This window comes from Microcaecilia unicolor, chromosome 11 (assembly GCF_901765095.1).
Source record: "Microcaecilia unicolor chromosome 11, aMicUni1.1, whole genome shotgun sequence".
NCBI classification, from domain to species: Eukaryota; Metazoa; Chordata; class Amphibia; order Gymnophiona; family Siphonopidae; genus Microcaecilia; species Microcaecilia unicolor.
The window spans coordinates 117,594,957-117,621,743 of NC_044041.1; the positions used below are offsets into that span (position 1 = coordinate 117,594,957).

At 43.0% G+C, this 26,787-nt stretch overlaps 1 protein-coding gene across 1 annotated transcript in view; it reads left to right on the forward strand.

Moving 5' to 3' along the window:
- The first annotated feature begins 836 nt into the window (after positions 1 to 836).
- The window catches only part of PACS1 (phosphofurin acidic cluster sorting protein 1), a 419,530-nt gene continuing 393,579 nt past the window's right edge, over positions 837 to 26,787 (forward strand). Inside the window, exon 1 of the mRNA XM_030219186.1 lies at positions 837 to 1,133. Within this exon, the coding sequence (XP_030075046.1) occupies positions 862 to 1,133 (272 nt within the window). The 5' untranslated portion in view covers positions 837 to 861. The remainder of the gene's footprint in view (positions 1,134 to 26,787) is intronic.

Sequence of the window (26,787 nt, forward strand, 5' to 3'; positions counted from 1 at the left end):
AAACCATGTGATGAGATCAACGAGCCCAGGGAAGAGGTGTATATCGAGAAAAGAAGCGGTCCAAGGGCAGATCCTTGAGGGACCCCAACAGAGAGCGGGACGGGGGGGGTGGAAGAAGAGCCATTAGAAAATACTCTGAAGGTGCGTTGGGAAAGATACGAGGAGAACCAGGAGAGGACGGAGCCCTGGAACACAAATGAGGAGTGTGTCAAGAAGTAAATTATGATTGACGGTGTCAATGGCGGCAGATAGGTCGAGGAGGATGAGGATGGAATAGTGACCTTTGGATTTGGCAAGGAACAGGTCATTGCAGACTTTAGAGAGTGCTGTTTCTGTTGAGTGTAGGGGGTGAAAGCCGGATTGAAGCGGGTCGAGGACGGCCTGAGAGCAGAGGAAGTCAAGGCAGCTGCTGTGAACAGCACGTTAATATAAACTTCACAAGTTTGCTATTGTTTTCAATATTGTCTGCGAATGTTTGGGGGTCTTTCAATATGGGGGTAAGCTCCGCCTACTGGCTTCAGCCCTCAGAATGGGCCGTCTTTAGTGTCATAAAGCCTCCTTGGATACAGACAGTTTACTAACACTGTTGGGACGGAGTAGAAGTGTACATAGAGGGTCAGTTCCGTTTCCGGATGGCAAGCCGCTTCTGTTTACCAGCCGGGGAGGGGCGAGTGTGAGCGCGGAGTTTACAGAGCGTAGAAGGAAAGGGGAACGAGCACGTGCGCGCGCGAGTGTTTGGAGGTGGGCGGGAGCGGAGGGCAGAGAGAAGAACCTGCGTGTGCGCATTGAGCGGCGGGTAACGGCTGCTGTACCCTGCGCCTCCGATCTGGGTGGGAGAGCGGACGGGACGCCGCTGCCGCCATGGCGGAGCGGGAACGAAGCAGTGGGGGAGCGGGGGTTGGCGGAGGTGGCGGCGGCGCAAGTGGACCGAGGGTGAGCACCGCCGCCGCCACTGTACCGGGCTCCACCGCAGCTGTCGCCGCCGTAGCTGCCACCGCAACCACCGCTGTCGCTGCTTCCCCCTACCCGCAGCCCGCCAAGCCTGTCAGCATCAGCTCGGGCGCCCGGCCCGTGCACATGAACCTGTACGCGACTTGGGAGGTGGATCGGAGCTCGCCCAGCTGCGTGCCCAGGTAAGCATGGCATCTCTTGCTGTTCCTCTGCTCTGGGGCACCGTCACTGCTTCTCTCGCAACCCGCTCTGGGAACTGCCAGCACTTCCTCATCCTACCCTACCTCAAGTATTCTTAACATATCCTCCCCCTTCTCCTCCCTCCCCGGTTGGCACATCTTCTCTTTCCTTCACTGTCGAGAGCTATTGTTGCATATTCTCTTCCCTCCTCCCAAGACTGCTATCTCCTCAGGGGCTGTCACGTCCCTCTTCTTTCGTAAGTTCTTGCCTCCGCACAGATTTTTGATTAGCTGTTGGGAACTGAATCTCTCCCCGCCCCCCCTTTTTTTGGGTTGACTTTTCAGGACCATAACAGGTGCCTGCCTTTTTAATGGCAGAAATAATTTGGCTTTGCAGATTGTTTCCAAATAATACCTGATATCTTAGTGTTAATTTTTAAGAAGTCCTTGTCCAGATGAGCTTAAGTATAGGTTGGGTACCCGAGGCAACAGGAGATGAAATAGCATGCGGTGTTGAAACCCTACGGATTTGTGCGTTGCCCCTTAGTGATCCAACTGATTTTCTTCCTGTCTTCTTGCTTTGAATGTACTTAAAGTTCCCAAGGCATGTCGATGTGTGAAGTACGATCTGATCACATATGCTATAACCACTAGGCCATGCCTTCCTCAGCCCATATTGGTAGGTATGCATGCATATTTGAATGTATTTACAGTCTTTTTGAAGAAATTTCACTGAAAGGGGCGAACAGCAAGAATAAGATGGACATAGGCAGTAGACAGTTTCTGCACAGCAGGTTTTTCTCCAGCGGCTGTCACTGCTTCCCCTTTTCTTTCTAGCGTTCCAGGTGTCTAATTTTTTTGTCCTTCTCCCTCATACATATCACTGATTACACTCTGACTGGTAAGATAGCATTCCACCCCTGTCTGTTGCATTCCTCTTGAAGCTGGATGCACCTTTATAGGGATTGCCCTCCCCTATTACTGCCCCTTTGCTCCCACCCCACCAAATACTTTCACTACTTCCCTTTACTGCTGTTTACTGGTATGATCACATTCTTTCCTTGATGTCACAGTGTGTGGTAGTGGCTCATCTCCTTGGTCATATTTCATGGCATCCCCCCACCTGCTGACCTAATTTGAATAGTGTCACACTATCTTCCTCTAGAGAAAAGACCATTCTTACGACTACTGTAGTGTAAGCACCCCTTGTTCCCAAGAACTACTTAACATTTAACAAGAACTCCCCAGTCTTACTATTACCGGATAACACCCTTGTCCTCTGCCCCCATCATACTGTCCTCGAGACTGCCTTTGGTATTGTCACAGTTTCCCCTGTTGGAGCACTCCCCATCGCCCCTGCCAAATTTGATTATCACAATTCCTGATACGATCATAACATCCCTTTCCAGCCCATTTAATATCCTAATACTTCCATAAACCCCACTCCTATTCAGTTATAGTGTCTCCTCTACACACCTGGTGCTGGTATTATTATTATTAGCATTTGTATAGCGCTACCAGATGCACGCAGCGCTGAACACCTGATACAAAGAGACAGTCCCTGCTCGAAAGAGCTTACAATCTAAGTTGACTATCACTCTTTTCATCTTTGATCTTTACTTGGCCAAATAAAGCAGATGGTATTTACAACTTTGTGGCATTGTGGTGGTTTCTTTATTTTGTTTTCCCAAGTGAAACCAGAAGAAGCCAACAATGTGGTGTTCATTATTATGGTTGCTTTGTTTGTGTCTGGTTCCTTTACTAGGAGCACCTTGGTATGTTGCAGTTCTGTTACTTTTCTTTGTGATAGTACAGGGGATTAAAGACAAAGTCTGTGAGACTCTTGGATTCATCTTCCATTTGCCTCGCTTTAGAAGGATTTTGCCCTTTCAAAGTAACATAAAAGAAATCCAGATTAGTGTATCCTCCAGGCTTGTTAAATTTACAGCGCATCCTGTATTTTGTAGGAGGACATTTATGCTAGTTTACTAGCTGCCTGACAGAATAAGAGGACTATTTACATTCCACACCGCAGGGATGGAATTATATCTAGCAAACTTAAGCACCAGTCAAAGGTTTTTAGGAGCTAGGGACCTGAGGGTTGAAGTTGTCGTACGTTTCTTGGCTAGCTCTTCAGAGTTAAATTTGTCTAATAAATACCCCCCATCCCCGTGTGTGTGTGTGTATATATATCAATATCTCTAAGTATATCTATTGGTATCTATAACTTTTTTTTCTGTTTGGCTTTTTTCTGTTTGTGATTTAAAGATTTTTTTTTAATTATTTCTTCGTCCTTTGCTTTTTTAAGTCAGTGTTTACCAAGTTGGGTCCTCCTTGCCAGTCAGGTTTTCAGGATATCCCCAATGAATATGCCTGAGAGATTTGCATATAATAGAGGCAGTGTATGCAAATCATGCATATTCATTGCGTATATCCTGAAATCTTGACTGTCAAGGGGTACTCCAGGACTGGACTTGGGAAACGCTGTTTTAAGTGACCTGATTTAAGGGATTATTTTTTTACTAGTAAAAAAGGTCCGTTTCTGTAGGCAAGGAAACGGGCCTTAGGCAGGCAATTCCCCCCCCCCCCCCCCGTGCTACGGCCCCCTCGAACCCCCCCTTCCGCGAACCTGTCGTTCCCCCCCCCCCCCCTCCGTGCGAGCAAAAATTGCTGCCACCGCCGCCGTGTTGTTCTTCCCTTCCCTTAGGTTCTTCAATCATCTTGTCTGGAAGTTCCTCTGCGTGCGTCTGACGTCAGACGCACGGAGTTAAACTTTCTGAGAAGATGATTGAGGAACCTACCCGAAGGTAGTGCACAACAGCGGCGGGAGGGGGTGTGCGGTTTTCGGCGTTCCGGGGGGGGGGGGGATCGACAGGTTCGCGGGAGGGGGTGGGTTTCGAGGGGGCCGTAGCGCGGGGGGGGGGTGACAGCTGATTCCGAGGCAGTAGGAGGAGTAGGGAAACACGCTGCGCGTTTCCCTACTCCTCCCCTTGCCTTGGAATCAGCTGTATTGACGTCAGTGACGTCAGTGACGTCCGTGCGTGTCTGCCTCGCAGACCACTTGCAGCCAGGGAGCCACGGTCCCAAGCATAGAACGTTGGAGGTGAGAATTATTATATAGGATTCTCTGCCATTGTGTTATACTCATTTAATTCCATTTTTTCAATTCCTGTTTCCCAGGTGCTACCTGGCATGATAAAAAAAATAAGCTTATTGTTATTATTGACAGTATTTTTTTCAAGCTTAGGTATATATACTTTTCTCTGCCCAGACCGTCTACTATCAAATTTCCTCTGTTTCAAGCATAGCTGTGATCTTGTGGTTGTAGAACCTTTCACTCTTTACTGGAATCATGCTATGTTCAGCTCAGGCTGAAAAGTCAATGAGGTTAATAGTCCTGGTAAATGAATGTATAGATTGTAATCTTGAGGTGTTCTGTGGGAGGTTAGATGAAAATAAGAGACAGGGTAAGCCTATCAAGCTCATTATGTGGGCTGAAGCCAGTGGAGCTTACAGGCAGTAGGCGGAGATTGCCACCATTTTCGCTCACCTGAAACAATAGCAAATGCTATTGAAAATAATACCCAAAGATTATTAGAAATAAAGGACTGCCTATGTGTGGTCCATTCTGTAAAAAGTCTAAAGCTGTTCCACTTGGATAGGCAGTGCCTTAAAAGGTGGAGGACAAATGGTTTGTTTGTTTTTAATTGCTTATTTGACAGGTTTTTAATTTATTTGAAAGCTTCCCATATATAGATATAAATATAAAAATTGAATATTATTAAAACAGCTTAAAATTTTTTTGTAGCTGGTAGAAATAGCAGTTATAAACTCTATTTTGTGCTGTTTTTTCTACACTGTACTGTACAATACAGATGGCCAAATTTCAGTGAGGATATACTGTTTCCTGGTGGGTTGTGGGAAGCCTGGTGTTATAAAGATGGAATATATTGAAATTAAATGGAAGTAAAATTAAACTCTCCTTTCATTGGGGCACATGGAATCACAACTTCATCTGTTTTGTTGAAGTTTACATTTTAGATACACAAATGGATTATTCTGTTTTGAACATGTTTCAGGGACAAGTGCATGTTTTATATTTGTTTTTATAGACTCCTGAAGAAGGTGCTACGGCGCCGAAACACGGCTGTGTTGAGTCGAGTTGTTGTAATAAACATTACTTTTTATTTACAATCATACGTCTTCTCCATTGTTTGAAAAGAGCCTATCATCCCCACCCCCTCTTTGTTTTTCCCTTAAAGTTCTCTAACTCACAAGACACTTCACTGTGGTTCCCCTGCCTATCTTGTTCTCTTTTATTCACTTGACATCTCATCATTTGTTTCTTCCTTCTCCAAAACGGTCGCATTATGAGTCTACACGTCACACAGTTTTTTATTTTCTTGCACCTAAACTTTGGAATGATCTTCTCCCATTATTACATTCTGAATTGTCCTTCTTTTTCTTTAAAGTTCTTTTAAAACTCACTTTTTCTGTCTTCCATTTGGTTTTGTACCTCCTCTTCGGGAGGTGGTGGAAATGAAAACAGTAACAGAATTCAAGCATGCGTGGGATAAACATAAAGGAATCCTGTTCAGAAGGAATGGATCCTAAGGAGCTTAGCCGAGATTGGGTGGCAGAGCTGGTGGTGGGAGGCGGGGATAGTGCTGGGCAGACTTACACGGTCTGTGCCAGAGCCGGTGGTGGGAGGCGGGACTGGTGGTTGGGAGGCGGGGATAGTGCTGGGTAGACTTACACGGTCTGTGCCCTGAAAAGGACAGGTACCAATCAAGGTAAGGTATACATAAAAAGTAGCACATATGAGTTTATCTTGTTGGGCAGACTGGATTGGCCGTGCATGTCTTTTTCTGCCGTCATCTACTAAGTGGTTTTATGAGTCAAAATAAAATTATTTTGTTTCATGCAAATCTGTTTTGTTTAAACATAACTAAATGGGCTATAAGCCAGTAATGTAGTCCATTGGTCTTCTTATACTTTGTTCTTGTGATGACTTATACTGTGCCAAAACTGAACACTATCTACTATCCACCCTAAAAGGTTGTTTTGTGGCTGTACATGAGGAATTGTGATATTGAATAAATAAGTATATGTTCTTGTTCCTAGTTATGCATCCAAAGGTTATATGCTTTCTCTCAAGAAAGCCAGTTAATCGCTTAACTTATTAGTGGAACATAACCTCAGAAGCATGGTATGGTCACATTTTCGATATGGTAATACTAGAGCCCAGCTAAGGAACAGGTTATTTTGAATTAGTCCTCACTGGACCAAATTGCTTTCCTGGTGCCATCACCATCCAGCTGGATAGACAGTGTCTTAAAAGGTGGAAGATAAAGGATTTTATTTTCCACATTTATATCACACATTATCACAAGCAAACTTGGGTTCAATGTGTACTACTTTTGAAAATTACAGTGAGAGAATAATAATTCAGTTATATCATGGGAGGAAGTAGATGGATATGTCTGAAACATTTAACAAAGTTAAGATTAGCATATATTACTACTACTACTATTTAGCACTTATATAGCGCTACAAAGCGTAAGCAGCGCTGCACAAACATAGAAGAAATACCCAACTGGGCATTTAAAAGCCCGTCCTTTAATGATTCCGCATATTCAGAAATCATAGCCATAAGTATAGACAGTTTTTAAAATATTATCACATGAATATACCAGAACAGGCATCCATCCAAACTTAAGGGTCTGTTTATGAAGCAGCGCTAGTGGCTGTCCATTGGGCCGTGTTGGCACTAGTGTATGGAGTCCAAAATAAGTAAAGTCAGAAACAACACGGTTTATACCTAATTGTTCAACTACACTTAGGATTCACCTTTGGGTTTAAAAAGCAAAACCATGTGCATGCATGGACTGGATAAACAAATTAAAACAAAGTTTAAACACATGCCCTTAATATGTAATACTTGGTAGCAATAATAAAACAGGGTTGGAATATTCACATAGCGAGCAGCGTGAGCCAACAGATTTATTTTCCTTTAAACATAATTAACTTTGTATGAACTTGGTAGCTAAGGACAATGTTTGGCCCATTTAGACTGACTCAACAGAACGTCTTCATGAAGAAAGCCCATCCCTCATTATTCAATACCTCTCTGTGAAATAGTAGTAATGAAAAAGGCAAGTGCATTTTTATAATATAGCACTGCAATTCACAAAACAAAAAGAGCAAGTTCCCACATGCCATCTTTTTCTTTTGATGTAGGCACAGGAAATAAAGATGTTAAATGCTCCCAGGTTTCAACCTAATTCGTTTAAAAAAAAAAATTGTACTTATAAATAGTAAGTCTGATTGTTAAGCACCTGATTCTCATAACATGATGTTTCTTTTGGTGGCCCTTTATAACCAGCCCCTCAAAATGATGCAGTGGTTTACAAGTTAAAACTAATTACTACTCTAACCGATGAAACCAATACTTCCTCTGTGTACAACTGTATGCTGCACAAGCCAGCATTTTTAAAACTGTAAGTAAGATCAAATAAAATGCCACCACCAGTAAAGAATGACAACATGGATAGAGCAGCTCACAGATTTGCTTGCTTTGTTTTGGGTGAGCAGGGATGATGGTTGCACTGAGGAATGGGAAAGGGAGACAAAACTAATTGGCTTCAACTTTTTGACATCATCCTATCTCCTGTTATCTAACCTCCTTGGCTGTGGATGCTGGAAAGTATTATGTCCCTAGTGGGCAGTTTCTGTCATCCCCTAGCAATGCTGCTGGCGTATTTGCAAAGGACACATCCCTTTCCTAAGTGTAGCATGATGCATTTCCCTGCTGGTTTGTTGCCACTTCATAACAAATCTTTAAAGGATAACAAGTGCATCTTTAAATGTTTAGTATTAACTAATAAAGGTATCAGTAATAATCAACCACTTTAGTTTTCTTTTAAACTTTTTTGGTTGTAGATTGATATTCTAATGAGTCCTTCTTGCTCTTTAATCATTTATTGAAACTTGATTGATGATATATTGTGTTATACTTTTTTTTAAATGTTGACTGTCTAACTTGTAGGTTTGCAGCTTTTTTCTTTTCCTTTTCAATTGGTTAATAATTGTTAGCTGACAAGGCTAGGAAATGATTTTGACTCTCAAATAAGAATGGAGGTCAAGTGTTCCGTGATATTAACATATTTGACTTGGCTCTGTCTTTAATGGCAAATATGTCTTGGAAACTCATGTTGCATTCTAAGTATTAGTACTGGTACAAACAATTTAAAAATAAAGCACCATTGTGACACTGTTATCCTTGTTATAACTTCACTGGCAACATTTTGTTGTTGTTGGTACATTTAACACCTCTAAACTGTGCTGTTGATAATATATGTAGATGAAACTACATATTGCACTATTATTTTTCATGGGGGAGACAGAGTACTGATTTTGTAAATTTTAATTATCTATTTAGTTTGATTTTACTTTTAATATAAGCCTTAAAGCAATTTTTATATTATTTTGAGAAGTCTTCTGTAGAAAGAAAGATCAAGCAAGTTATAGGTTAATGATACTCTTTATGGGAATAACATCATCATAAACTTGTATGGCATGATCGTCAAATCCCAGCTCTTGATGGTGGTCATCTTAATTGACTTTGTCTTGTTGGATGCTTGTGTAAGATTACCAGTATATAATACTAGCTGGAACTTGTTAGCTGATGGTGTGCCCCTGTGCTGCTTATCTCGCAGTACACAGGACACCCCATTTTTGCAGGTCTGAGGACAAATGATAGTTCTGATGACAGATGAACGGTAAGTAGGCAGATCAATTGCCTATGATGAGGTTTGCACACTACAGGTTCCTTTTTTTTTGTGAATAGATGCTGTCAGAGACACTCCCCTTTTCTTGGGACAGTTAAGACGTTTAACCTTGAAAACCTAGTAAGAAAAGGGACTGTGTTACATAGCACACTTCAGTCTTTTGTGCCCTACTGCTAGGAGCAGTTGTAAGAGCCCTGGGTTGTCTTTTTCTTTTTTTTCCTCATAAGCACAGAGTGGCCTTTGAGTCATCATCACTACTATTGCTGATTTATTTTTATAGAAATCCTAGACATATATCACAGTGATAGGGTGAATCAAATTGGTGGAAGGTGGTAGCATTATACATAAAGGAGGACCTTGAATTGAATGCTCTAAAAGGTCTTCAGGACACAACACATTTTGGAATACCTATAGATAGAAATTTCACATGTAAAGGGGAAAAGGATAGTGATAGGATGAACAAACAGGTGCAAAACTGTTATCAGAAATTAGGGAGGCTAACAAACTGAGGAACATAATAATAATGGATGATTTCAATTACTCTCTTATTCATTGGGTAAATGTAACAGTGCATGCTAAGGAGATAAATTTCCTTGATGAAATCAAGGACTGCTTTATGGAGTAGCTGGTTCAGGAACCAACAAGAGGGTAACAAGTCTAACCTACTCTTTAGTGGAATGCACGGTATGGTGCAGGAGGTAATGGTGTTGGGGCCACTTGATAACAGTGATCATAACATCATTAGATTTGATATAATCTCTGAAGTAAATGCTCACAGGAAATCCAATACGTTAGCATCTAACTTTCAAAATGGAGACTGGTAAAAAAAAATAAAGAAAAAAACTTACAGGAGCAGCTGCAAAAGTTAACCATTTACATCATTCGTGGAAACTATTCAAAAACACCATCCTGGAAGCCCAGACCACATATACTCTATGTATTAAAAAAAAAAAAAAAAAAGGAGGAAGGAAGGCCAAACGACTTCTGGCATGGTTAAAAAGTGAAGTGAAGGAAGCTATTGGAGCTGAAAGAAAATCTTTCAGAAAATGGAAGAAGGATCCAACTGAAAATAATAGGAAACAGCACAAGGAATAGCAAGTCAAATACAAAGTCCTGATAAGGAAGGCAAAGAGAGACGTTGAAAGGATGATCACACATAGTAAAAACATTTTAAGTATATTAAAAGTATGAATCAGTTGGACCGCAAGATAACCGAGGGGTAAAAGGGCCACTGAGAGAAGACAAGGCCATAGTGGAGAGATTAAATGAATTCTTTGCTTCAGCCTTTAGTAAGGAAGATGGCGGGAGAGATACTAGTGCCAGAAATGGTATTAAATGCTGATGAATCCGAGAAACTGAAACAAATTTCTGTAAATCTGGAAGATGTAATGGGCCAATTTGACAAATTGAAGAGTAGCAAATCGCCTGGACCAGATGGTATACGTCAATGTTTCTCAAGTCGGTCCTGGAGTACCCCCTTGTCAATCAGGTTTTCAGGATATTCACAATGAATATGCACAAAATCGATTTGTATGCACTGCCTCTATTGCGTCCAACTCTTTCATGCAAATTCATTGTGGTATGCCAAGGTAGATTTGGGAAACACTGGTATATGTCCCAGAGTACTGATAGACTTGAAAAATGAACTTGCAGAGCTATTGTTAATAATATGTAATTTCTCCGTGTACAAGCAGGCCATATCATCCTCACATATGGGTGACGTCATCCATGTCACCTGGTGCAGAGCTCTATAATAGTGTATATAACTTTAAGAGCACACTCTGGCATCCCCACTGTGCATGTGTGAGTGTTTTCCCACCTGCCGCGAGAGCATGGGACCAGCAGCCTCGCTTTGTGAGGAGAGAATGCACTGTCAGTGGCTCCTTACAGTGTTTGAGTTACTTTTGGAGCATTTTTCAGTGCCTTCCCTGTGGGATGTATAATTAAACTCTGGAATTCATTTCCAGGGAATGTGGTAAAAGCAGTTAGATTAGCAGAGTTTAAAAAAAGGTTTGACTACTTTCCTAAAATCTCCTGCATTCGGAAGCCTCCTCCATAAGCCATTATTAAGATGTATTGGAAAATTCATAGCTTATTTCTAGCGTAAGCAGCTTAAAATCTGTTTTACTGTTTTGGGATCTTGTCAGGTACTCGTAACCTGGATTGATCACTGTTGGAAACAGGATAATGGGCTTGATGGACCTTCGGTTTGTCCCATTATGGCTATTCTTATATGATGTTCTACAGATACACACAGGAGAAAATCTCTGCTAATTTGAGTTTTTGATCTATTCGAGATGCACAGTAAGATAAATATTATATACTGTGTTAGTGGAAGAGCAGGAATGCGATCCTTATATTAAATGTGTTTTCAATATCAGTAACTTGAGAGTATCCAGTCATAGTGATAGCTCATTTATTTATGTGTAAATGGGTCTGCAACTTGTTATTTTCAGGTATTTAGGAGTGCATCATAGAAACTGACTACCTCCCTCTGCCAACTCTTGTTCTCCTTGCCTGTTAATCACTAACTCCTTGTTCCCGGTTTATTTTTCCTTCAGTTCTGTCCTGTTCTTTCCCTAACAGTCCACCACAACATATTCTCCAAGTTTCCGCATGCAGCTGGTTTTTCAAAGGCTTCCCCACACATTCTCCTAAGTACACCCCATTTTCTGTATTGAGTATAAATTCTGTCATAGAAACCCATTTCTTCAAATTGGCAGATTTTCAGCTAGTCTGCTTTTTAGAATAAATGCATTAAATGCTATGAATTTCAGCAGCAGTAGGAAGGAGATGAATAACTGCAATGCCGAGTTTCTGGAGTGTGCTTCTGCTGGTAATTTTTCACTATTATTTTTTGTTACATTTGTACCCCGCGCTTTCCCACTCATGGCAGGCTCAATGCATCACACATTAGGTGTACGCAGTTAATATTGCATTTGTTCAGTTTTCTTTATGCTTTTCATTCTGTTATAGCACCGGTGATCTTGTTATAACCACTGATCATGGTTGGTCCCTTATCCCTCTAATAGAATATATTTTGCATTTTCATATTTTATTATGGTTTCTGGCAGTGTAGCTTGGCATTTGAAGAGTACCTGGATAAAACAAAACTGTAACTTACATAGCCAAATGTCAGGAAAGTTACACTTTTAACTCTTCTTTGTAAACAAAACTAACAATAACAAAAGATTTTATCTTTTCTGTGAAAGTAGATCCGTCAGAGGGCATGAGGTAGAGCCTGGGTTTGTACTGTAGTCGCAAGTTCTTGAAATTCTGGTTCTGTTTTAAACGTATCTGTTCTCTGAAGCAGTTTTAGTTTTAAAATAATGCAGTGCAGCACAGCCTCTTCCTTCTTAGGGCTATTCAGTGGAGTATATGTGTGTGTTTGAAGTACTAAAAACTTAAGGGCTGATATTCAAAACTACCATCAACCTTAACATGGGGTTAATATTGGGTTTGCGCTCCATTATTGTGTGCCAATTGCTCAAATGGTTTTAGCGCAGGTTTTAACTTGTTCTGAAACCATTACCATAGACTGCATTACAATGCATTCATTACCTACCCCAATTCTCACACGCGTTTAACATGGAAAACTTTACACAAGGTCCAGGGCAGCGTAGAAGGATTGGTTGAGAGGAGTGGGTGTCTGGTGGCACCCCTTCTCTCCCTCCAGCCTGACTACTCTTCCCTGGACTGTTTCCTATCTATCCTCACCCCGATATTAAAGATTCCTGTGTGGTGTAATGGCCCCCCTCCCTCCACCCAACTGTCTGAGGTAGTCAAATTGTCTTCTCTTTCACTCCCTGTAGCCCCATCCCCCCCAAAACTCCCTGGTAGTCTAGTGACCCCAACAACCCCCCCCCCCCCCCCGACCCAGTACCTGGAAGGAGGCAGTAACAATGCCCACTTGTTCCTGCCTCTGGGCGCTGTCATCTACAAAATAGCAGTGCCCCACCCTGTACAGTACATCCAGGCATACACTGGGCAGGGCTCGTCTACCTGTGTTACCATTTTGTAGATGATGGTGCCTGGAGGCACCTTCCCTTCACCTCTTCCATGTTTCTTGTGGAGCTCTCCTTTTCTAGCACAACAAAACTTAAAAAAGGTTTGCTGGATAGTGTGGGATACTGTCTCATCTGTAGTAAGACTTGTGGAGACTGAGATTGGGGGAAGAGTAAAGTTTGTCTCAGAAATGCTTGGAGGGCTGCAAGTTCTACTCGGTGCAAGGGAAGGGTTCTTACTTGCCGCTTGGGCTATATGCTGCGCGTGTGACAGTTGGGGTGAATGGCGACTCGCGTGGAAAGTTAAGCAGTGTGCCTGTTGTGGGACCTGCTGGCCACCGTCAGGGTGTTGCAGTGCATGCAAGCCAGGAATCCTGCAGGATGCAGATGAAATGGTCAGTGGCAGCACATCTTTGGATTTGGTGCAACATCCATATATGCTGGTGTCTTTGGGCTCTCTGGCAGGGCTGGTGTGCAGTTTGATGCAGGAGAGTGTGGGAACAGGCACCATTTTGTTTGGGCCAACTGGAAGTGAGGAGCAAAAAAACTGTGGTGGAAATCAAAATGGCTTTCGATGAACACAGAGGATCTCTGTTTACTACTACTACTAGAAAATAAATGGTATAAAAACAAAACGTAAAGGATTGCAAGTGGTGCTTAGATGGCAACCCTGACTGTATCAACTAAGGCTGGTGCTGGGCTGGCTTATAAGGTCTGAATCCTACATATAGTAATCTGGTTTAGGATGGGTTGTAGAGAGCTTTGATGGAAACTCCAGTAATTTGGAACATAAGGATAATGCTGAGCAGACTTTACGGTTTGTGTTCCGCAAATGACAAAGATGGATTTGGATAGGCTTTGATTACAACTCCAGTAATTGGAACATAAGGACAGAGCCAGGCGGGCTTCTACAGTCTATGTCCCACAAATAACAAAGAAAGACCGTGATCAAGTATATAATATCATGTTAATTGTTAATCTAGAATTGAGAATGAATGTTACTTGTTGGGCAGACTGGATGGACCATTCAGGTCTTTATCTGCCATAGCTTACTATGTTAAGTGCAGAGCACAGCCACCATTTTACAGTCTCAGGGCCCGACAGAGCATTCAGCTGCATCAGGATCTTTTTCTCCAGAGTTTATATTGCTCTTACCCCAGGCCTATTCACTGAAGCAAGAACAGTCAGAGTTCCTGCAAGGTGCTTCATTTTCTTGCCCTGCTACCCAACCATCGCCTAAGAGATCTCGTTTAGGCCTCCAGGAGTGGGCAGATAATGCTATCTTTGCTTCTCCCTTCTTATCTGATATGGCCTTGGTCTATTCAGAGGAGCCATCATTGAAGGAGCTATTGGAGGGAGAGTTCCCTCCCGAGGAGAGTGATGACCTGAAAATACTGAAGTACTTTCATAAAGAGGAGCTCAGTACCATTATTTCTGAGGCACTGGCAGTGCTTTTTCCATGGAAGAACCTACTGCTTCAGCGTCAGGAGTTCATCTTCATCAATCATGAGGGAGCTTAGAGGTTCTTCAAAGGCCTTTCAGATGTATCGTGACATTCAGGACCTGATTACAGCAGAATGGGTCTTGCTGAATGCAGGGCTAAGAGTGGGAAGAGCCATTGTTCACCTCCACTCATTGGTTCCGGAGGAGAAAAATAAATTGTAGCTCCCCAGGGTGGATTTCCTGGTTATGATGACGACAAAGATGACCACCTTGTTAGTGGAAGGGTAGGCATTGCCCTAAGAGACCTAGAGGATAGAAAGCTAGAAGACTTGCTGAAACAAGCCTTTGAAGTGGCCTCTTTGGACCTTCAAGCGAGAGTGTGCAGCTCGTTGGTGGCAAGAGCATGCCTGAAGAGGCATCAGCAGTTGGCAACACAAGATGGGTGCCATAGCACCCAACTTGTAACGGAGTTGGCCTACTTGGTGAATGCCATTTGACATGTTAAGGGTTACGGCCCACAGTGTGTCTTTGGCTGTCATGGCATGTCGGCAACTCTGGTTGCAGCATTGGGCAATAGATGCAACATCAAAGTCTTGCCTAGAATTGTCCTTTTGGGGCTAATGAATATTTGGAGAAGATCTTAATAACTTGGTGAAAAAGTTGGGGGAAACTAAGCCACAGTGACTGCTGGAGAATAAGCCGAAAGCCTCCGGTTGTCTGTCTTCAGGGGGGTCTCAATCTTCATTTTGAGAGAGCAGATAGTACTGACCGTATTGCTGACAGGAAACCCTCCAGTTGTTCAGCTAGAGTGCCCAATGCCTCCAGAGCTTCACAATGATGTGAGGATGGTCCACTCTTTTCTTCCTCTGGTGGGAGGATGTCTTCAGGAGGAGTGGACCAAAATCACATCAGACTATTGGATTCTAGATATTCTTACAGAAGGTTACAAGTTGTAGTTTCCTGCCCAGTCGCTTCTCTCTTCTTGCAGTCTCCTTGTCGAAAGGGAACCAAGGCGGTCAATGTTCAGACCATTGTAGATTCCTTCTGGCTCTCCAGGCCATTGTTCCAGTTCCCCAAGCTGAACAGGGACAAAGCAGATAAATCTTCATCATTCCAAAGAAGGAAGGCACCTTTTGTCTAGACTTAAAGGTCTAAACTGCTGCCTCCAAGTGTCCTGCTTTTGCATGAAGACTCTTGAGTCATAGCCTTGGTTCAAGTGGAAGAATTTCTCACTGTCGATCTCAAGGAGGCGTACTTGCATATATCATATGGCTGCCGCATCAGAGATTTTTATGTTGTACTGAGCTGTCACTTCCAGTTCAGGGCTTTGCCCTTCGGTCTCACCACAGCTACTAAGGTTATGGTGGTGGTGTACTTTCTTCGGTGCCAGGAAATCAGTTCATCTGTTTCTTGACAACTTGCTTACTCATGCATCGTATTTGGACAGTGTTGCGGCAATGGACAAAGTTGATTGTTTTCTGCAGTCGTTGGGTTGGGTGATCAATTTAGAGAAGAGCAGACTAACTCCATCCCAGATGCTAGAGTATCTGGGCGTTCTATTCGACACAGCACAGGAAAGGATCTTCTTCATTGAGCTCAGGAGGTCAAAGCTGATTTAACAAATTTGTCTTCAGTCAAGGCAGACCCAGGGTTTGGGACTATGTCCAGGTTCTGGGGTCAATGAAGGCGGTGATGGAAGTGGTGCCATGGGCAATGGCTCGTATGTAGCCGTTACAGGAATCTCTTCTCAGGCATCTGTCTCCAATGTCACAGAAGTACAACCTTCATCTTTCTTGGATGCTGGTTGCCAGATTGAGTATGCATTGGTGATTTATGCCCTGGACTTAGATCATTGGAGCTCACTTTCCAATAACACAATGGGAAGTAGAGTCAGTGGACACCAGTAAGTCGGTTTGGGGAGCTCATTACAAGTTCCATCTGGCACAGGGCACCTGGATGGAGCAGGAGTCTCGGTGGTCGATGAATCGCTTTGGCGCTCAGGGCAGTGCCGAATTCCTTACATGACTTTGCTCCATTTTTGGCAGGGGCCCTGATCCGCGTTTTTGACAATGTGATGGTAGTGGCTTATATCGACAAGCAAGGCAGGATCCACAGTTGTCCAATGGTGGTGGAAGCAGCTTCCCTCATCAGTTGGGTGGAGAAAAATATTCTCTTCTTGTCAGCAGCTCCACATCGCAGGGAGGTGGGCTTTCTCAGCAGGCACTCCTTGGACCTAGAAGAATAGAAACTATCCAGCTAGGGTTATCAGCCAATGGTGGACCGATGGTGTTCTCTGCTTCTGAACTTGATGGCAATGAAAAGGGATTGCAAAGTGCACATTCTTCAGCAGTCGTAAAGAGCTGTACTGCAGCCCTGGCTTGGAGAGACATCCTTGGCCCATGGTAGGTCATGTGTTGAAAAGGATCGTGTTGCACCCTGGTCGAAGGATTCTCGAAGCCCCAGATTGGCTGCGGACCTCTGACGTCCTCTCAAGGAGCACCACAATGTGTACCCTCATCAAAAGAAATTGTACAATGTCATACCCTCCAGCAAGCCTTCTCAGGAGTAGCCGCCATGCTCTGGAATTTACTCTCGGAGGATCTACGTGAAACTCGAGACTACCTGTACTTCAGGAAGCAGATGAAAGCCTGGCTGTTTCCCCAAGCCTTTAAAACATAGTGTGCTTGAGTATACACCACTCTGCAGCTGGACTAGCATGCTACACACGCTGTAAATCCCAATAAATAAAAAAATATATCCCATCCATGCCATCTACTAACTCTTCCTGTCCCTTATGGGTCCTACATACTTGTCCCAAGCTTGAATTCAAATCCATCTTTGTTCCCACAGCTTCCACCGGGAAGTCATTCCATGAATTCATCACCCTTTCTTTGAAGAAGTTTCACCTTTATCCTATGCCCCATCATTCCAGAGTTTCCTTTATGGAGGTATTTAAGCATATTTCTCCTCTCCTGCCTTTCATGCAATGTAAATATATTGAGGTCTTTTACGTCTGTCCCCATATACTTTTTGATGACCAGTGTCTATTTTAGTAGCAGCCGTCTGGACTGACTCTACTCTGTTTATCTTTTTAAAGGTGTGGTCTTCAGAGCTGTACACAGTACTCTAAATGAGGTCTCAAGGGATATTTACAGAGGCATCATCACCTCCTTTTTCCTGCTGGCTATTTTTCTCCTTATGCACTCAAGTATCTATCTTTCACCATCTTTTTTTTTTTTTTTTAACCTGTTTGACCACCTTAAGATCATCACATATGATCACACCCAAGTCCCGCTCCTTTTTCATTCACAGAAGTACTTCACCCTTGAACTGTAGTGCTCCCTCAGCCTAAATGAATGACCCTGCATTTTTAGCATTAAATCTTAGCTGCTAAATTCTAGACCGTTCTTCAAGCTTCATTAATTTCTTCTCATGCTATCTATGCCATCAGGGGTGTTTACCCTATTGCAGACTTTTGTATTATCCACAAGGAGGTAAATCTTACCAGACAGCCCTTTGGCTGTTAAAAAGAACAGGCCTAAGAACTGAACCTTGCAGCATACCACTGGTAACATGCTTTCTCTCAGAGTGAGTTCCATTTACCATTACTCTCTGTCGCCTTCCACTCAACCATTTATCAACCCAGTCAGTCACGTTAGGGCCCATACTGAGAGTACTTGGTTTATAAGTTGTCTGTGTGGAACAGTGTCTCAAGCATTTGCACATTTAGTGCTCTCCCTTACACGTGGAATATAAAAAATTAGTTCCATGAATGTCCTTAGTTCCTGAAACTTTTACAGGACCCGGGAACCCTTGCCAGGTTCACATGGGAGCAGTTGCGTACCGAGTGCGGGGCGGTGGGGGCCGTCCACCCTGGGTGCACACTGCAGGAGGGGTGCAGGGAGCAGCCGTGTGGCTGTCGGTTTTGCCGGTTCCCTGCTCCTTCTGCTATTCTCCAGTCGGTTCAAAACTCTGCTGCCCGTCTCATCTTCCGCCAGGGTCGCTTTACTCATACTACCCCTCTCCTGAAGACCCTTCACTGGCTCCCTATCCGTTTTCGCATCCTGTTCAAACTTCTTCTACTAACCTATACATGTATTCACTCTGCTGCTCCCCAGTATCTCTCCACACTCGTCCTTCCCTACACCCCTTCCCGTGCACTCCGCTCCATGGATAAATCCTTCTTATCTGTTCCCTTCTCCACTACTGCCAACTCCAGACTTCGCGCCTTCTGTCTCGCTGCACCCTATGCCTGGAATAAACTTCCTGAGCCCCTACGTCTTGCCCCATCCTTGGCCACCTTTAAATCTAGACTGAAAGCCCACCTCTTTAACATTGCTTTTGACTCGTAACCACTTGTAACCACTCGCCTCCACCTACCCTCCTCTCTTCCTTCCCGTTCACATTAATTGATTTGATTTGCTTACTTTATTTATTTTTTGTCTATTAGATTGTAAGCTCTTTGAGCAGGGACTGTCTTTCTTCTATGTTTGTGCAGCGCTGCGTATGCCTTGTAGCGCTATAGAAATGCTAAATAGTAGTAGTAGTAGTAATTACTTCTGTTCCGGGGCAGAGGGAGCAGGGAACCGGTGGAGCCGACAGCCACATGGCTGCTCCCAGCTCCCCAGCAAGTAAGAAGAATGCACTTGGGGTGGGGCTTGGAGGTGATGCGCTGGCAGGGGAGGAAGGGGACAACCGGCGGTCAGCCGCCGATGGCCAGCATTTTATCCCCTGGGCAGCAAGTGCAGGACCGCTGTGCGACGAACTGCCCACAGATGAAAGGGTTGGCGAGTCCTTTGATTAGCGCTGGTGAAGGAGCGTCGATGCTCTTGGACCTGGAAAAAACAACTCCATCGCTCTCAAATTATTCAACCACCTTGTCCAAAGGAGTGAAGGAGTGAGTTAGAGGTATATGCTGAAACGGAGGATGTTTACAGCAGAACCCGAATCGGCGGAACCACTCCTAAACACCTATGAGAAATCAACTTGGAGTTTTGACTCCCGTGGAGGTTACATTGAATATCATCTGGAAGGCGCTTCGGGACCTAATGGTGGCAGTACATAATTTTGTTTCAGATATAATTTTATTAGAGAGTTAAATGGACAATTCAACTGAACCCTTTGAGAGTAAAAAATCAATATAACAAATGATTCTACATAAGCAAGAAGTGGTTATGATTTTGAAAATGATAATAGACCAGAAATTTTGAATAATAAAATGAATATTATTATAGATGATTAATATCGAGATTATTGTTTTTCCCAGAGTTCCGGGTATGACTCCTAAAGTTTTCCTCAGAAATATTTCCTCAAATTATTACTTTAAAAGGAGTGAAGCTTGTGACAACTGGGATTACTTTAATCAGTGGGATTTGAATTAGAGACTTAAGTATATGTATTGTTAAATAACTTCTGGTTTTTAAAAGAGAGAGAATGTAATCAGATATATTATTTCTAACTAATATTGGACAATAAGTAGGTTTTCAATGAAATGATTTGACTATACACCGTATTGGCCTTGAAGAAGCCAACCAGATGATCAATGTGGAATAATGAATTAGACGAGTAATATCTGGGGATAATCAGGTTAATACCACGGTTTTATTTCTGTTTATTGTTTAATTGATCTCCTTATCTTGTTTCACTCTTCCTATTTAGCGGTCTAAGGAAGAGAATAGAATTACCTGACTGAAATAATTCCTACATATTACTTTCTCTGTATTTCCAACAAGTTGTTTTATCGCTTGTAAAAATTTAAATGGTTATAAATAAAAAAAATTAAGGGTGACTTCCCACTTCTCTCTAGGGCAGAGCTGCTCAGTTGGAGCACCTTTCTGTGACCTGGAATGCTGGGTACCATAGATGTCCCTTCCCTTTCTGGAATCAGAGTTCGATGTCACATTTTGGCTCCTCCTGGTTCTGTCCAAAACACTCCCAAATCACATCCTTTTTCTTTAAGGTAATACTGCAGTTTTAGACAACGTATGCTGGCTTTATAAAATGGGGATTTGCATTTCATGCAATATAGATGACTGCCAATTTTCAGACATCCAAAACATGAATAAAGCGTCTAAAGTAAGGGCCATAGTGTCCTAGTTCGTAAGCAGTTTACTGCAAATTATTTGAATATTTTAAATATAGTTTCTGAAGCTTTTTATGTTTTTTTTTTCCTTTTGCAATTTGCTGCCTTATCTTTTATTTGCTGCCTTATCTCTTGTTATTTATTTTCCCCTTAGCGTTCCAATAAGTAGGGGTCCTATCCAGTCAGTACCAGTAGCAGATTGTTGATAAAAGCAGAAAGCTTTTGATAAATTACTGTTATCTTCAAAGTGCTTGATTTTGACTGCTGTGAAAGGACCATTTACCTTGGCTTAGGGACATGAAGCACAATTGTTTGTAGATCTAATAGTGTTAACCTGCTCTGTAAAATGGCGTCCCTTCATATCCTTCTACAGCACTAGGACTCCTATCCCTGCAGTACATCTGAAGGGAAGCAGCATTCTATATTAGCTTGCATGGGAGGTAAGCATTAGACAGTCACGTCTTGATTCAAGGAGAGAATGTACTTCAAAACCTAGCAAAAATGCTGGTGCTACCATGCACATTGAAAAGCCAATATATTCTGTTGAAAACTCTCAGCCAGAACAGACGTTTAATATGTTTGTATTGTGTTGGTAAGTCTGTTGATAGAATTGATGATTAGAGTCCAGTGAGAATAAGCTAAATTCTAAGATGTCTGGTTTATACAGCATTTTCCTTATACACTGTTCTCATTTTGATGGTGGTGTCTTTTATATACATACTAGTAAAAAAAGGCCCGTTTCTGTCAGAAATGAAACGGGCGCTAGCAAGGTTTTCCTCGGAGTGTATGTTTGGGAGAGAGAGAGTGTGTGTCAGAGAGATAGAGTGTATGTGAGAGACAGAGAGTGAGTTGAGTGTGTGCCCCCACCTCTCCCCCCTTTATGGTCTGAGGACCTCCACCCCCACCTCTCTGGTCTCGGGACCCTCCTCTCCCCCTGCCCGCCCTCCAGCCACCCATGTCCAACGATCCTGCTCTATCACCTGCCTCCCCTCCAGCCACCCAGGTTGTGTAGCGAATTCTTCGGGGCAGGCAGGAAAGATCCCCGGTCCTGCCTGCCCGGCGCTGGCCCTGACCCTTCCCCGCTGCTGGATTGCTGTTCAAAATGGCTGCCGAGACTTCCAATGGCGGACTCGCGAGACTTCTGCAGGTGAGAGAGCAGGGTCATTGGACACAGGTGGCTGCAGGGGGAGAGGAGGGTTGCTGGACATGGGTGGCTGCAGTTGGGGGCAAGGGGAGACGAGGGTCTCTGGACATGGGTAGCTGCAGGGGGGGCAGAGGAGAGAGGAGGGTTGCTGGACATGGATCAGCTGTGAGGCATGGAATTTTTTTTTCTTTTTTCGCGGGTTCTGAAGTTCACAGCATAATTGCAACGGTGACGTTGGCTTGACTACGGAGCCTAGCTCAGCAACTCCGAAGGAGCCACGGACACAGGCAGCAAGATTAGAACGTTGGAGGTGAGAATTATTATATAGGATATGGCAGTGCTTCCTGTCTAGTTTCAGGATATTCAAAATGAAAATGCTTGAGAGAGAGAGATGTGCATACACTTATAGCTCATATGCACAAAAGGAGAGAAAATGTCACCACTGTTAATAAGAATGAAACAAACGGTGTTGACAACCAAGAGGAGGACGCAGACGCCACAGGTGTTCCAAAAGGGATGACTTTATTGTATAAATGATGATGACCTGACAGTGACATTTCAACTGAAAAGCCTGCCTCAGGGGTCAAAATGATTTGTATATAGCGAGAAATATCCACGATGAACGGCTCATGGAGGATTCAGTAAAGCCTCAGAAGTCTCTCTGGTAGGCTGCAAAAAGACGAATCAGACAGAAAGTGGCACATACTTCTGCTGGCACAGTGATATTTTCATTTGGCATTATAAGCTGTCTAATTGATTTCATCTTTTCAGAGTCTACCAGGGAGATATCTGAGGCTTTATTGAATTTTCCATGAGATTTATTGTGGATATTGCTCATTCTACTGGCTGTATAATCTCTGAGGCAGGCTTTTCGGTTGAAACATGGCCATGTTGAGTCGTTGTTATTTATACAGTTAAGTTCTCCCTTTTTGGAACACCTGTTTCATCCATATCCTCCTCTTGGTTGCCACCACATTTTATTTTTTTTTCTTTATATGTCTAAAACATATTTATTATGGCAGTCGAAACCTGATTGGATAGGTGCGTATTCAGTAAAGGGTTGGGAAATACTGCATCATTGTCACTGTGAACATTTGGCAGCAGCGCTGTAAGATTACTCTGTGTGGCAGTGCACCAGAATTGTAAACGGGGTTGGGGGAAGTTGTCCACCAATATAGTGATTTGGTTATGGAAAGGTCATGGTTAAAACCCAGGCATTAGTAGGCAGGGGGAGACTTGGATAGTCTTCGACACTGCTGCATTGGTGGTAAAAAAATAATAATAAATGAGAGGGCATAAATATTTAAGGGTGTAATAAAGAGGAAGATGGCAAAGCTTGAAATAGCCTATCAAGCATAGCTGGGAGAGATCAGCAATTGTAATGGAATCTGATCATGCTTTGGGTTAGTTGTGAAAGGCTGTGTAGCAGCAGGGTAGAGAGTTAACTGGATTTTGCACCAACAGGCTTTTCAGACACCAGCTGGGTAGATACTAGCTGGTAGAGAATGACACAGGGACGAAGTTTGTCCCTGTGGGCTCTGTCCCCATCCCCCTGGGCTCTGTCTCCTCAGTATGCTGAAATCTTCTGCCCAGTGTGTGGCGGTGGCGGCCAAAATAAACAGGATGCTAGGAATTATTAGGAAAGGGATGGTAAGTAAGACCAAGAAACTATGATGCCTCTGTATCGCTCCGTGGTGCAAACTCACCTTGAATATTGTGTTAAATTCTGGTTGCCGTATCTCAAAAAAGATATAGGGGAATTAGAAAAGGTTCAAGGAAGAGGAAACAAAATGATAAAGGGGCTGGAACTCCTCTCATATGAGGAAAGGCTATTTAGGGTTCTTCAGCTTGGAAAAGAGGTGGCTGAGGAGAGATGGTTGAGGTTTACAAAATTCTGAGTAGTGTAGCATGAGTAAAAGTGAATTGATTTTTTTTTTTTACTCCAAAAAGTACAAATACTAGGAGGCACTAGGTGAAATTGCATGGAAATACCTTTAAACAAATTAGAGGAAATATTTTTCACTCAACGAATAGTTAAGCTCTGGAACTCGTTGACAGGATGTGGTAACAGTGGTTAATGTATCTGGGTTTAAAAAAAGGTTTGGACAAGTTCCTGGAGGAAAAGTCCATAGTCTGCTATTGAGATAGACATGGGGAAGCCACTGCTTGCCCTGGGATTGGTAGCATGGAATGTTGCTACTATTCGGGTTTCTGCCAGGTAGTTGTGATCTGGATTGGTTACTGTTCGGAACAGGATACTGAGCTAGATGGACCATTGGTCTGACCCAGTATGGCTGTTCTTTTCTTCTTATGGGAAGAAATTGGAATGTCTTTCATAGGGTGTAGAAGAGAACCAACATTGTGTAGGTGATGTGCAGGAAAGTAAGTGTCAATTAAGTGTTAGAAATGCTCCTTGATGCCAGCAACAATGAATGAATCTGTTGCAGTGGCAGTAAGATGCTTGAGCAGCTAGGGTGATGGAAGGACATTGCAGATGGTAGGAGTTTGAGGAGAATTGTTGCCACATCAAAGGCAGACAATACACAAATGTCATTTACTACTACTACTACTACTATTTAACATTTCTAGAGCGCTACAAAGTGTACGCAGCGCTGTACAAACACAGAAGAAAGACAGTCCCTGCTCAAAGAGCTTACAATCTAATAGACAAAAAGTAAAGCATTTAAATTTAAAATATTTAAGCAGTCAAGCACAAGAGAACAGTCACAGAAGGACAGAAGATGTTGAAGGGTGGTCAGTGTGATTAGGTGTAACTCTGGTTGGAGTAGTGGGAGAAGGTGATAGAAGAATAGAAATGGGTGAGGTAAAGTAATGAGTGGGTTGATAGGGAGGTTATATAAGACATGTCACTCTAGGGGTGGGTGGGTAGAGGGGTAGGGTGGGTGGAAGCAGGAGAAGGTATTCTCTGCAGCCTATCTGTGAGATGGAAAATGCTCTCTGAAGCTGCTGCTATAAGTTGTTAGTTTTCTCTCCCTGAAAGAGATCCAAGCCACACCCACGAAGTTCAAACTGTCAGTGGGGAGGGTGAGGGGAGGAAATGGCAGTGCTTGATGAAAAAGAGAGCTCAGTTTGATAGGAGATATACTATAGGATGTCATTCTGAGGCCAGGCTAAGTCTAAAGCAGGAGAAGGTATTCTCTGCAGCCTATCTGTGAGATGGAAAATGCTCTCTGAAGCTGCTGCTATCAGGGTTGCCAGGTGGAAAATTTTTTTCCAGCCTAAAGGAGCCCAAAATCCAGCCCAAAACCCGCCCAAACTCAAACCCCGCCCCTGACACCCCCGCCCCCGCGTCATCACCCCCGCCCCCGCGTCATCACCCCCGCCCCTGCCGTCATCAACCCCGCCCCCGCCGTCATCGGCCCCGCCTCCCCCGTCATCGGCCCCGCCTCCCCGTCACTAACCCCGCCTCCCCGTCACTAACCCCGCCTCCCACGTCACTAACCCCGCCCAGAAACGTCATTAACCCCGCCCACCGCGGCCGAAAAAAAGCCGGCGAAAAACCCGCAAAAGCCGGCGAAAAAACCGCCCCGAAGCCAAAAAGGAGCCCAAAAAACCGCAACCCGCCGCGGGCAAAAATTTCCTGCGGCGGGTCGCGGAAAACCGCCCAATTGGGCGGTAAAACCGCCCACCTGGCAACACTGGCTGCTATAAGTTGTTAGTTTTCTCTCCCTGAAAGAGATCCAAGCCACACCCACGAAGTTCAAACTGTTAGTGGGGAGGGTGAGGGGAGGAAATGGCAGTGCTTGATGAAAAAGAGAGCTCAGTTTGATAGGAGATATACTATAGGATGTCATTCTGAGGCCAGGCTAAGTCTAAAGCAGGAGAAGGTATTCTCTGCAGCCTATCTGTGAGATGGAAAATGCTTAACGGCACTTTATTTAAATCCAGAAGCAGCTTCTACAGTTTATCATTGAATTCAGTTGCCAGTTGTCTTGGATATTTATACATTTTATATTTATAACAAACTTGATGTACCACCTTTTCTTTTGTTATTATAGTTTTCAAATATTATAACAAAGATCAAACTGTTACAGAAAAATTATAAAGCTCAAACAACTAACAATAAAGAAAACTGAAAACTTTCCATATAGAAAACAATACACCCTTGAGCTACAAAGTTCAAGTCCACAAATATAGAGGAGAGGCAGCAGTAACATGAGAGATGTTGTTAAATAATACACCAGTAGTATAACTAAAACAAAATGAAAAGCGACTATATGGGAACATTCACAAGTCTATACTGTCGAACAATTCAAGCAACACTGAGATCTAATCATTCAGAAAGCTTAGGTAAAGCAATATCTTTCTCTGAATCCAGAAACACTTTGTTGTTTAGGGTCCCAGAAAACATACATCTGATCATTTAGGGGTCCTTTTACTAAGATGTGCTAGCATTTTTAGTGCGCTCTAAAAAATAAGCATGTGCTAAACGTTAGAGACACCCATATATTTCTGTGGGCGGCGTCACTAACATTTAGCAAGCACTAATCATTAGTGTGTGTTTGTAAAAGATTCCCTTAGTTTTATCATACATTTAACAGGAAAAAGCAAGAAAAACTGACCACCAAGTGCCAGTATTTACTGGCACATAGAAAGGAAGTTGCTTCTTTTTTCCTGTGTCTGCCTAAAGACATCTGGAAACATTCAAATTCTTTGGCCCCAAAACACAACTTGTTTCTTATGTAAAAAAACAAACAAACAAACAATCTTAAGTATTGAGTCTTTATCTGACTCTTCCAGAAAGGTAATAAGGAGAGTAACTTTTTCTTAACATCATCTAGAGACATTTCCAAGAAGGTTGTTAGAAAGGAAATTGCTTCTTTTTTCGTGTGTCTGCCTAGAGACATCTGGAAACATCCACATTCTTTGGCCCAAAAACACAACTTGTTTCTTACGTAAAAAACAATCTTAAGTATTGAGTCTTTATCTGACTCATATACAAAGATAATAAGGAGTGTAGCTCTTTAACATCATCTAGAGATGTTTCCAAGAAGGTTGTTAAATTGAAACTATCGGGGGATAATGTTTCAGCCACTCCTTGGGCACCAAGTTCCCTCTTCTCCCTTTTATAACGCAAATAAAAAGATCTTATTAAATTGTGGAATAGCCTCCTCTACCAGTCCAAATTCCTCACAAAGGCTTTTCTTAAAAAGTTCTGTAGGTGATATAGGAA